At 32.0% G+C, this 13,344-nt stretch overlaps 1 protein-coding gene across 1 annotated transcript in view; it reads right to left on the bottom strand.

Moving 5' to 3' along the window:
• Positions 1-13,344, bottom strand: part of ABCA13 (ATP binding cassette subfamily A member 13) — a 523,487-nt gene that overhangs the window by 245,339 nt on the left and 264,804 nt on the right. Inside the window, 1 exon segment of the mRNA XM_074283590.1 lies at positions 9,398-9,628. Coding sequence (XP_074139691.1) covers positions 9,398-9,628 — 231 coding nt within the window.

Below are 13,344 nucleotides of genomic sequence, written 5' to 3'. Positions count from 1 at the left end.
TACTACATCAAGCTGACTTCATTAAAGCAGTATATAAATGTGAAGTTAGTAGCATTTTATACCAAGATCCAGGTACTTATGAAATCATTTTAGGAAGAGAACTAAGTCTAAGTCTCAGGTTTAAGACTCATAGATCAATAAAATATCACAGATTTAAACATGAAAGTCCATTGATGGTCAATTCATTCAATTCCTTCCTTTTATAAAAAAGAGAGAGAAAGGAAGATATTTGCCCAAGCTTAAGCAAATAGTTAGTCATTCTTTTCCCCAGGACTGGAATTCAATCCCTCTGACCCTAATCCCTTAACTCTTTCCACTGTACTACTGCCTCTTTTGACATGTATTTAGTTTTTGAACAATATAACTTTGGATAAATTATTTCATTTCTCTGGATCTGATTTTCTCTAACTATAAAATGAAGAACTTATGTTTGACATCTTCTGAAGACATCTTTGAAGAGTTTTAGATATAGAAAAAAAAAAACAACCCTTGAAAGTTATCACCACATGCTGAGAGAAATAACTAATGTGCTTGATGTTAGAATAAAAGAACTATATGTCACTAATTATGGGCTCTACTGATGGAGCTGGATTTAAATCCAAAACAATAAGTTTTAAGGCAGATAGCTGAAAAATCTTTCATATTTTTAGAAAAATCTACAGGATAGGTGTAATATAAGAATGAGGGTTAAAAAGCCATTTCTATGCAATTGCCTCTGTGTTTTATGGACAGGAAGTTCAGGATGAGTTAAAAGTTTTATGTGGCAACCAAAAAGTTAAGACTGCTTTAAAAAAAAATCATGGCCTAGAGGTTACTGATGATGATAAAAGTGAAAAAAGACAGAAAGCACAAAGAGAAGGTTGCTGAGGCTGCTCAATACAGATTATAAGATCTTTGTGGGAATTCTGTTACCAAGTAGGCAGATATAAGAGGCATAAAATGTGCCATAAAAGGGCAGAAAATTGCTGACTGTCTGGTCACATTAAAAGAAATCACTGAGCAAGCAAAAGGTAGAATCTAGGAAGGCTATATTCTAGTGAGCCTAGAGTGGGAAGAAACCTTTTCCTGAACTAGCCGTGAATTCCTATCCAAGACTACATGAAATTACAGTTTCAGACAAATTGATTAAATGTCTGAAGACACTATACAAATGTCACTAGCATTTCTCTATTAAATGGGTGAGTTAGACAAGAAATAAAAGTTGCCAAAGAAGTAAGGCAAGACTTTCTATGCAATATTTTGCTGGTTTCATTTGACACTACTTAATACTTTAGAAAACTAGCCCAAAAGGTTCATAGAATTTGACTTCCAGGAAACAGATGAAAGAATGTTGGTTCCATGGTTTGTGGGTACATGGATTAATTGATTTTTTTTTCTAATCAGATGATTTTCCTCCAGATAATTTTAGCTATTCATTCAACAATCTGTTCTCTGCCAGGGGAGTGTGAGATTTAAAATATATAAAGAAAATGGGGGGAATGTGTAACATAAGTGCTAATGATTGTTTTACTTGTGGGAAATATCAAAATATATCCAGTAAATGGATAGGAAGAAAAAGAGGTGGGTCGGTCATGAATTGAGTGATTATAGAGAAATGTTAAATTGGAAAAATATCTAGAGGGAAGACTGAATTTATGAGAGAACTTGAATAAGAATCATGAATATGAACAAAGATTAAAATGTATGAATAGTTTGAAATCTGCACTGCTAAATGGAATACCAACTTCAAAGAGAACACAAATTGATTAAAAGAGAAGATTTGCATTATCCTATATACTACTCACTACTATATATTATATACTAATTTCCCCCTAAATATAGGGGAAAAAAAAGTTAGAAAATGGTAGTATAGAATAGACAAAATGTATTTTGAATAGGTTATTGACATTAAAGATAGAAATTAAAGGTGGTATAAAGGTAATAGACAAAGGACTGGCCTTAGAAGTATGAAGACCTGGATTCAAATCCTGCCTCTGACATATAATAGATAGCCTGATGTTGTAGTAGATAGAGTACTAGCTCTGTAGTCAGATGGAGCTAAGATCAAATGCAACCTCAGGTATTTGCTAGCTATGTGGTCTTGGGCATCTACTTAATCTCTGACTACCTCAGTTTCCTCATCTGAAAAGAGAGAATAATAGCACTTACTTCCCAAAGTTCTTATAAAGATAAAATAAGATATTTGCTCAGCACATTGTGAAATTTAAAGTGCTAAATAAATGATAGCTATTAATTTCATCAGTTTTATGATTATTGGTGTCTGGGCAAATCTAATCTACAGATCCATACCAGTGAAGAGAGGTTTTCTTACACAGACATTTCCATTTCTCAGAACAACATCTTTCATTTAAAATTTTTGTGAGCCTTCTTCATTTTTCTTTTGTATTTTTCCTTCCATTTTAATTTTTAAAGACCTTTAGGATAACTTTATTTATTTGAATCTCAGACCAAGTTATTTTTAGCTAGTTTAACTATCTATTAATTATTTTAATGATGTAATAGTGTTCATCATCTTCAATCATCTTCTATAGTATTTTACAAATAAGTCAATGAGTTGATGTTGTCCTAAGTTGCTAGATGTAATAGCTATAGATAAAGCTATAAACATAATTAGAATTGGATATATAGACATAAATTAAGAGAGAGAGAGAGAAAGAGAGAGAGAGAGAAAGAGAGAGAGAGAAAGAAAGAAAGAAAAAGAGAGAGAGAGAGAGAGAGAGAGAGAGAGAGAGAGAGAGAGAGAGAGAGAGAGATGCTAAGTGGCACAGTGGATAAAGTGCTGGTCCAAGAGTCAGGAAGACCTAAGTTCAAATCTAGCGACCTTAGGCAAGTCACTTAACCATGTTGTCTCAGTTTTCTCACCTGAAAAAAGGAACTGGAACATATAATATCTTTATCAAGAAAATCCCAAAAGAGGTCACAAAGAATCAGAACTGACTGAAGCATGACTAAACAACATAGATGATAGAAAGATGGATGGATGGATAGGTATATGGATACATGGATAAATGTTTCTGTATCCCAAGTAATGATATATTATTGCTGCCTCTAGGCACATCACAAAATAAATTTGCAGTCCCTGTGGGCCATCCTTCTACATTGTTGCATCTTTCTTCTGACTTTTTGATTTATTTATAATAAGGATTTTAATATCACACCATGCAATGCCCCAGTAATATGTCCATGAAACCAAAAGGGGGCATATAGAACTGAAGACCAATGGATTCTAGTATGGTTCATGGATTGCCATGGCCAAAGAAACCATCAAGAGACCACTTATGATGATGAGCCTCTTCATACTTAGCCAGACTCATGCTGGGAAACCAAACTCAGACTGTTGCTAGAATCATAACTGAAGTTTTTCTGGCATGACAGAATCTATCAGACTCTGCACTATACTGATATAGACTTTGAGAACTCAAGACCAACTGAATGCTGCAATAAATTATCAAAGTAGTACTTTGTGAAAGGCTAAAACTATAATTAGCATAAAAACTACATGAGAAGTCAAGAATAAGAATTTGTGAAAAAGTATAAATGTCAGCAAATATTTAATTTTGAGGGCTAGGCATGCAAATTGAAAATATAGGAAGAAAATAGGAAATAAAATTCATTTGCAAAGAAAATACATAAGGAAGGAAATGGGCATTTGCAAATTAGGGTTGGGTTTGTTTTTTTTTTTTGAAAAGTTAACCAATGTGTGAAAATGAAATAATGTGAATATATACTTCAGAAATACTTTTTTAGGTTCTCCTGGATATTGCATTCAAATCCTTCCTGTGGCTTTCCATTTATTAGCTTCATAACCATAAACAAATCAAGTAAACCTCCCTGGTTCTCAGTTTCCTCATTTTAAAGGTGAAGACAATAATAACAGCATTACCCACATCACTGATTTGATATCAGGAAAGTGTTTTATATACAGGGTGTTCAAAAAGTCTTAGAATAATTTTAAGATATAAAAGCTGAAGTTGTTGAAATTTCAGAAGCATAAACACTACATATTTACCAAAAAAATTTGAAAGGCTATTATTTTTAAAGAAATATTGATACTTCTTATTAAAATTCAGCACCATCACTGCTTTGTTATGTGTCACTCTAGTTGATTTTTTTTTAACTTTGTAAAAACTTTAATCAGCTGCTGCTCAGTGACTAAAAGGATTGAATTTGTAATCCTGGCTTTAAGAACATCAAAGAATGAGGTTCTGATGCATGCACAATAGTTTTGACATAACCTCTTCTTTAATGGAAATAGAGCAGGTAATTATGATCACCACTGAAAGAACCTTCTCCACCTAACCACTAGTATGAAAAAGTTTCATCCTGAAATTGTCAAACATGTGATGCATAAAGACAAGGTGTCCTATTTTGCTAACATTAAAATTATTTTTTATTTTCAAAATTCACAAAATAAGCATAAAATAAATGTAAATAATTAAACTTTTAATTGATTTTTGTAAATATATCAATAATCATTCTGAAGTGTTAAAACCTCACTAAAACTTTTGGGACTTGTATAAATTATATTTATGATAAATAAAATATAATTGTTTTAAGCTTTAAGTACAAGTAAAGATATTTTAACTAATAAAACATCTATATTTATACAAGACAACTGTTTGTGATGGAAACAATCCAACAACCTGGAAATCCAGGGTCTCCATCTCTGAGAGTCTTCAATAAGAAAATACAGATATTTATCTAAAGTGATAGAGGCCTTCACTTGACTGAAGACAAAACACTAGATCTCTTGAGGACTTTTTTACTTCTGTGATTTCAAAGTTAATAAGAATAAACATCTGGTAATAAAGAATTGTTTTATAATACACAATTATTATTCATAATTATTATTCCTCTCAGGAGTTTATATAGACTTTGTATAAATTACACATATATATATATGTTATATAGACATATCTATATAACAAACATATATATGTATACATATATAAGTATAGATGTATACTAGAGAAGTATATATATATATGTACAACCTTTTCTAATAGATAATTTTGCAACATTTATGATACTAACAGTTTCACATTGGGGCATTTATAAATAAATAAAGCTTCACTTTTATTTTTCTCTTTTTCTTTTTTTAAACTTCTCTTTTATTACAACTCAAAAAGCAAAGTACCCACTAACTCTGTCCTGTATTTCTAACAGGTGCCAGGAAGTTGAAACATCTTTAGGAAATGATGCCTACCAGTGATTTCAGAAAGTCAATGATTTATGTCAACTGAGATGTATCAGATCTACAAACAGAGAGCTATTTTGGTATAATCTTCCTACTTGTTATCCACACATCAGAAATGATGACAACTAATGTCTGACAAATCTCTATTCAAGACCAATATTTTAATGACAGTATTTGCTTTTCTTGGCAGCTGGCCCTGTAAATCCAAATTTACAGAGAATTACAAAACTGTGTGAACACATGAGCAACCAAAGACAGAGGACTGAAGCTGGTATCCAGATTATTTCTACACTGGAATAACAAAGCACATTTGCAAAAAAAAACAACAACAAAAAAAAAAAAAAAAAAACACTGGGAATTTTATGCAGGCATTGTTTTATTTTAATATTTTCCTTGATATTTAAGTGTTTTATGCATTCTGCTTTGTACTATAGTCATTTCTATACATGTTTCTACACATGATAATACTCAAACCTAGACTATAGGCCAGAGATTCTTATCCTTTTTAAAAAATATAGCATGGATCCTTTTGGCGGTCTAGAGAACCTCATGAATAATGAGGAATTTCTCAGAATAATGTTGGGATTTTTTATCATAATTTAAGCATATACTCAATTTCAGTTAGAGGTAAATAAAAAACAAATGTAAATTTCTCCATCCAAGTTCACATAACCTCTTCAAAGTCCTTGTATTCTAAGTTTAATCCCTGCACTAAGCCTTGTAGAAGACAGAAACTATCCACATTCTAAATTAATCTTATTTTTGTGGAAGATACATTTTTGTGCACAGTTTCTTCAATTCACAACAACCCCAAAGGCAGGTGCTATTACTCTTCTCATTTTACAAATGAAGAGAGTAAGGATGACAGTGATTGAATGACTTGGCCAAAATCCCAGAAATGTCGGAGGCTAGATTTCAATCTAGATTTTCCTGACTTCAGGTCTAGTGCTCTATGCATTCATCCAACAACTTGCTTTTCCATAAAGGAAAGACTATCCAGGAAGAAATGGTAATCATTATTGTCTAATGAAACAGATAGGTTGAGAAGAATGGTGACTGAGAAAAGATCATAAGACTTGCAAGTAAGATATTATTTCGAACTTTGGGAAAAATTCAAAGATAACATCAGAAATCAAACTGTAGAGGAGATGAAAAATGGAGGCAGCAATGATAAACTTTTATATAGGATGATAGCTTAAGGAAATGGTAGAATCAAATGCAAATTTTTGCTTGTTTTTGTAAGGTTCTACAATACTTGGACTTGTACAAAAGTAATAGAGAAAGAACTAGGTGAGAAAGAGAGACAGAGACAGAGACAGAGAGACTGAGACTGGAAAGACTTGCAAGAACTAATGTTAAGTAAAGTGAGCAGAGCCAAGAGAACATTACTCATAGCATCATCAAGATTATGTGATGATCAAGTGTGATAGATTTGACTCTTCTCAGCTATGTGGTATGCAGCAATATAACTATATAAATATGTATCCATATATTGGAATTAACATATATTTTAACATATTTAACATATATTGGACAACCTGCCATCTAGGAGAGGGGCTGGGGAGAAGGAAGGAATAATGTGGAACAGAAGACTTTGCAAGGGTCAGTGTTGAAAAATTACCCATGCATGTTTTGTAAATAAAAAGATTTAATTTTTAAAAAGCAATGTGGTTATTTAAGACAATTCCAAAAGACTTGCGTTGAAAAATGCCATCCACATCCATAAAGAGAACACATGGAAACTTAATGTAGATTGAAGTAGATATTTTCACTTTTTTGTTGTTTTTTTTCCCCTTGTCTAATTTTTCTTGTATAACATGACAAATATGGAAATATGTTTAAAAGGATAGATCATGTTTAACCTATATCAGATTGCTTATTGTCTTGGGGAGGGAGAAGGGAAGAGAAGGAGAAAAATTTAGAACAAAAAAATCTTTCAAAAATGAATGCTGGAAACTATCTTTATATGTGTTTGGAAAAATAAAATATCCTTCAGTAAAAATATATTTCACCAAAAAAAAAAAGTAGAACATAGATAATGCTAATATGTTGTTTTAAGTCAAAATGCAAGGATACTTATATGTAGTTTAGTGCTCTTAGTTTTTATTTGAGTTTGAGACCACTGATCTACATAATTATTGAAAGCATATTTTATGAAAGCATGATCAGAGAACAGAAAGTTTGCATGGATAACATATTCAGCAGAAAACATCTTTAAAGCTGAGCAACTAACTGAAAGGTGCAGACAACAAAAGACATCATTATTTTTCTTACTTGTTGGTCATAGAAACTGCATTTGATTTTGTGGAACAAAATCCATTTATAAGATTATATTCTACCAAGATGTTTCCCATGCATATTAAGAAGATTTCAAAGTGATAGCAAGATAATTTTGTTTCATTACACTTTGATTAGAAATATCAAGTGAGGTAGAAAATATATCAGACATAAGAAAGTTTTATCAGAGGATAAATCAAAAAGAGAGCTTGCTATATACCAAAAGTTAAACAACATTCAATACTACAATTATACATTTGCAAAGGAATTTGAACCTGAGGCTTCAATAAGAAGAGCTGGATGTGGTCAGACACTACTAGGACAAACAAACAAAGAAAATGTGGAAAGAGTGGGAAGAATGGTTTCATGAGAACAGGGCTTAATCAAAGGACTTCTTACCACAAATATTTCCCGTGAACAAAATTAGAAACGTGTTTATATAATAGAAGTGGTTAGATGGTTAAAGAGATATCTGTGTTTTGGGATGATCTCTAATGGCAAATAACATGACACCAAGATCAACCAAGTTGGGCTCAAAGCTCCCTTGGAATAGGGGATAATAGGAACGGGACAGGGAAAGACTCAGTTACCAAGAAGAAACCACCATCATAGAAGCACTAATTAGCTTAGAATTCTATTGGCATAGAAGCATAAAAAGGAAGTTAGAAGTTAAGATTTCCTTCATGTTATCCACAAGAAAAATAAGGCTTAAATGTCTAAGGTCACATATGTAGTAATGGACAAAAACCAATACTTAAACCTAGAACTTTGCCTTCAATTCCAGAGTTATTTTCACTGTATTATTGAATTAATTTTACATAATCTACTTCATCCATATAGTGTTTTATGGCTTCAGGATAAAGTTCATCATGTGGCTTCAAATTAGGCTATTTAAGTCAACTTTTTGGTTAAAAAAAATTAAAGAAAGAATCATATTACATCCAGAAAGTAGCCACTTTGTTATTCATTTATCAAAAACTCCCAATGATCACTAAGAATAGAAATCATTCAATTTAGAATTACTACCAGTTTGAATGAAAGCATTTCTTCTTTGTGGTATTACTTCAACATCATTCCCTCAGTGCTAGAATTTTACAGAGCCACCAGATGTATAGATTTCAGAATTATAGCCCTCCCTCACTTTCAGTTAGAAGCCATAAGGTCACATCCTATCTTTGCCACTTCCTATTTGTAGTCAAACCAGTCAGCCTTTCTAGCTTCATTTTCTTTATGTGCATATGAAACTTGGGCTATATGAAACTCAACCAAGGCTATACACATTTTCAACCTCTAAGTGCTATTTAAATGCATGTCATTACTATTTATATTTTTTTAAAAATAGATATCACAGCATGACTTTAGACTCAAAAGAAATGTTTCTAAACCCTTCATCCAGAAGCTGATCATGCAATATTCCTAGGGTTTTCAAAGGATGCAATGTAAAATTCTTTTTAAAAGATTTGATTCTGCAAGATTCTTAGCCTCTTCTGCAGCTGTTAGCAGGGCAGGTACATGATTGAAATATTGCTACTTCAGGTAACCAAGCTCATCAGTATTAATTCACTAATACAATTGTTTCAGTTAGATATTTACTGATAGGAAGTATTTTGAATATTTACTAAGATTGAATGAAAAATTCTTTAAGTAAAAGAACAATATTATCTAATGGTATTTTGAGCTCATAATTTTTTGATGCAAAAATACATGATGGACCAGAAATTTAAAATAAATAGTTAATATTTTCTCTCATACTTCCTATCTCTTCCTTTCTCCATACAAAACTCATTTCATTGGGTGCAAGGCAGAAGAAATGCCTAACTATAAAATTACAAATCATGATGGGAAAAGAGATCTCAAATTTGGACTTGTCAGAGATATCTTAAGGGGTTGCAAAGGATAATAAAAACAAGAAATGCCAAATACCTCTTCTAAGGTGGTATCTGAAATTCCATAGCCAGTTAGATGAAGTTGATGGAGATTTTGATCCAGAGCCTGAAAGAGCCCTTTAAAGCAAGTTTTATCTGTGTCCTTTGGAATTACATAAGTCAGTTCATTCCCACCATTTTCTTTAAGAAATGCTTTTGGAATATAGATCTGTATCAGAGATGTAACTCGATCTATGTCCTTGGCATCCTGGATCTCCAGAACGAAAGGCTACAGTGGAGGAGGGAAAATAACAAAGAGAAAAGATATTCATCGATTAGAGTTAGTCATTATACATTCTATCAGAACTAGAATGCACATTAAGCAAAGTTGAAAAAGCCATCTATTAACATATACATCAGCATAGTGTATGTATTTGTATAAAAAAATCAACTTATCTCCTCATTGCCTATTCTGATTCTTTTAATTTCTTTTTCTTTTCTTATTGCTAAAGCCAGCATTTCTAGTACAATATTGAATAAGAGTAGTTATAATGGGCATCCTTGTTTCACCCCTGATCTTATTGGGAATGCGTCCAGATTCTCTCTATTATAAATAATGCTTGCTGATAGTTTTAAAAAGATGCTGCTTATCATTTTAAGGAAAACTCTCTTTATTCCTATGCTCTCTAGTATTCTTAATAGGAATGGGTGCTGTATTTGTCAAATGCTTTTTCTGCATCTATTGAGATTATCAAGTGATTTTTGTTTGCTTTGGATATGATCAATTAAGGTAATAGTTTTCCTGATATTGAATCAGCCCTGCATTAACACACCTTCATAAATACATAATTTATGTAATTTCTCCCTACCTTGAAGGTCATTTAAATTCAACACCAAGATTTGTACAGGACAAAAAATCTACAAGTGCCTACAGTTAACTACACTTTTTAAGTTTACTACTTTATTATTGCCACTAAATTCTGAATATCGAAAACCTGTTTAGCCTTTAATATGAAAAAAATAAAAACAGAGTTTCTCTTTTGATTGGTTGGAACCCTGAATTAAAAGCTTAAACATTGATTTGAGTTTCTATGTCCTAGATACACAGCATTAGTCAAAAGAAACAATGGATGGAGAAACAAAAATCATCCCCATTATAGTGGAGTGAAAGGAGAAATTGAAAGCCCATGGCCTACTAATTATGTCATTAATGTTACCTTCATCTTCTTCCTTTCATTGACTCGCAGGTTTTATGAATGGTTGTCTATCACTTCAGTTCCTGTTATTTCAGAAACCCTCTACACTGGGCTTTCTATCTCTCCATCACTATAACAAAACTAATTACTAAAAACCAAGCTATTACCCTTTATTGCTAAATAAAATGATCATCATTCTCTTTAATCATTCTTTTGTTTTAAACATAGTTGACCATCCCATCCTTGAAACGTTCTTTGGACTTTGTGATATAGAATTATATTGTTCATACTTTTAATTTTGTGTCTTTTCTCTTTCTCATTACCATTAACAAATATTTATTGAGCATTTACTTTATTAGTTCACCTTCCTATTCACTTAATATGTAAGTCCTGCAAGACTCAATCAAGAGCTCTTTATTCTGCTTACACTTTCTCCATAAATAAGTTATACTTCTATGGTTTTCACTACCACTTTGAGAGTAAGGGCTCTAAAATATGCAACCAAAATCATGATATTGACTTAATTTCCCCTCTCATAATTTCAACTGCCTTTAATATGTTTACAATTATATATATTTCCATCATTTCAAATTCAATATGAAAAAACTGAAGCCATCTTCCCTCCTAAACTAAACATTTTTTTCCTTATAGCCCATTTCTGTCAATGGTACCTTTATTCTTCAAATCATCTATTCTCAAATCTTAGTTTATCTTTAACTCTTCCTGCTCTTTTATCACCTGTATCAATTATTTAAGTATTTTCTTATTTTTTCCTTCTAAAAATGTTTTGATTTTAATCTACATATGCTATCACACCACTCTCATACCATAAGTCCTCAACACAATTGGGCTGCTTCTATTTTTCTCTTCAGACAATTATGTCAAACTTGAATTGAAATAATAACCACTAAAGCATACTTAAGGATCCCTGTGAGCCACATATCAACTTAGAAAATCACATGTTTATATGTATATATGAAGATATACGTATGAAAATAAACACATAAAAATCATAAAGGAACTACATTTAAATCTTGTCTGGGCCATACTTGGGAATATTATGAGTTATATGACTATTGTTTGATACTTTTACCCTAAAACATTTCTCTGTTGTTTTAATACAAGTCCCTGACTTATATTTCTCTACTGTCAATTCATCCTATATACCTCTACCATACTAATATTTCTAAAACATTGTTTTGTTTATGAGAAAGTATGATGTAATGAAAAAGATCTTGATCTCCTCCCAAAAAAAATATGGGTTTGAACCTTAGCCCATCCATTTACTGCTTATATGACATTAGGTAAGTCACTTCACTTATGGACCTATGCTCATTAACTGTAAAATTATGATCTTGTATTACAGATGATATCTTTCTATGCATGAATTTTGAAAGCCCATAATCATCATCTTGAAAACAGTAAATGTTGTACCTTTTCTGACTACCTCACAATGTCATGGTGAAACTTAAACAAAATATTATACTAAGTGATAGATGAACATCCATGAGGCAGTTTACATAGGGCAGGAGGCAGAAAACTACAGCCCACTGATCAAATCCAGACTTAATCTTGGTTTTTTGCATGGCTCAAAAAGTAAGAATGTAGGTTTTTTTACATTTTGTGATAAAATTTTACTGCATTTAAAAATATAAAAATATTTTTTTAATTGTGGGCCATACAAAAACAGTATGATTTGCCCTTTTAACCCACTTTGCTATTCCCTCCCATAAAGGATGAAGTGTTGAATTTGGAACAATGAATACTAGGATTTATTTTCCTGAGCATATTACTCATAAACTCTCTCTTTCTTCATCTATGAAATGGGAATGAATATAGTAACCTAATTTATAGGATTGAAGTGAAAATCAAATAAGATATATCTAAAGTATTCCATAAATCTGAATTATTGGCGTTATTCTTTGTGTTGATGTATGACCTTGTTTTCTCCTTATCTGCCTAAAAAGAGAGAAAAAGAGATAGAGAGAGGGAGATGGCAGGGAGAGAGAAAAATTTTACTCTATAAATCCATCTCTTAACTATCCCTTATACATCCCATTTTCATCCCTGCTCATCTGTTCTCCCTACCTCAAATACTAAACTAAATCATAAAATGTGAGTTGGAAGCCGTCTCAAATATTATATAAATGAATTTGTACCTGTTCCTTTCTACAATAATCTTAATAGATATAGTCTTCACTTAATCTCTCTCCAGTGATTGGATATGTTAGTATTTCCTGAGATACTTCATTCTTCTTTGGTATTGCTTTTTTTGTTAGACAGTTTTCTTCATCATCAAACAATAATCTGACATTCTTCAACTTTTACCCATTTGTCCTAATTTTGCCCTTCCGTGAAGCCAAGAAGAACAAGTATGTGAAATAATATCTTTTCAAATACTTGAAAATACATAATATGTAAACCCTGTCTTCTCTTATTGTATTCAAAATTAAAAATCTTCCTTCTTAAAGATTTCCTTGGCCAATTATGTCACCATTGATCTCTTACCTTCCTGACCAGGCAAGGCCATTACAAACAACATCATATTTTTGGGGCCCTTATTTATACTACTTCAATACTGCATCATATTTTTCTGTTACATGCGTATCTTTTCTCAAATTTTATGTGTCCATCCTTTTGCTCCTGCATTCTCCACCCTCCAGCCCCCAGAGGAGCTGTATTCTGACCTGTTTGAAAAGACCACTGAACTCTGACTCATTACTCCCCAAGGCTGGTATTTGTGGACATAGGGCAGTCTATCATAAAGATGGACTGAGGCAAGTTCACCTTTTTCATTTCTATTTTTAAG

The sequence above is a fragment of the Sminthopsis crassicaudata genome, chromosome 1 (assembly GCF_048593235.1).
Source record: "Sminthopsis crassicaudata isolate SCR6 chromosome 1, ASM4859323v1, whole genome shotgun sequence".
In the NCBI taxonomy this organism is placed as follows: domain Eukaryota; kingdom Metazoa; phylum Chordata; class Mammalia; order Dasyuromorphia; family Dasyuridae; genus Sminthopsis; species Sminthopsis crassicaudata.
The sequence above is the reverse complement of the archived record's forward strand: the minus strand, read 5'-3'. Positions and strand labels throughout refer to the sequence as shown.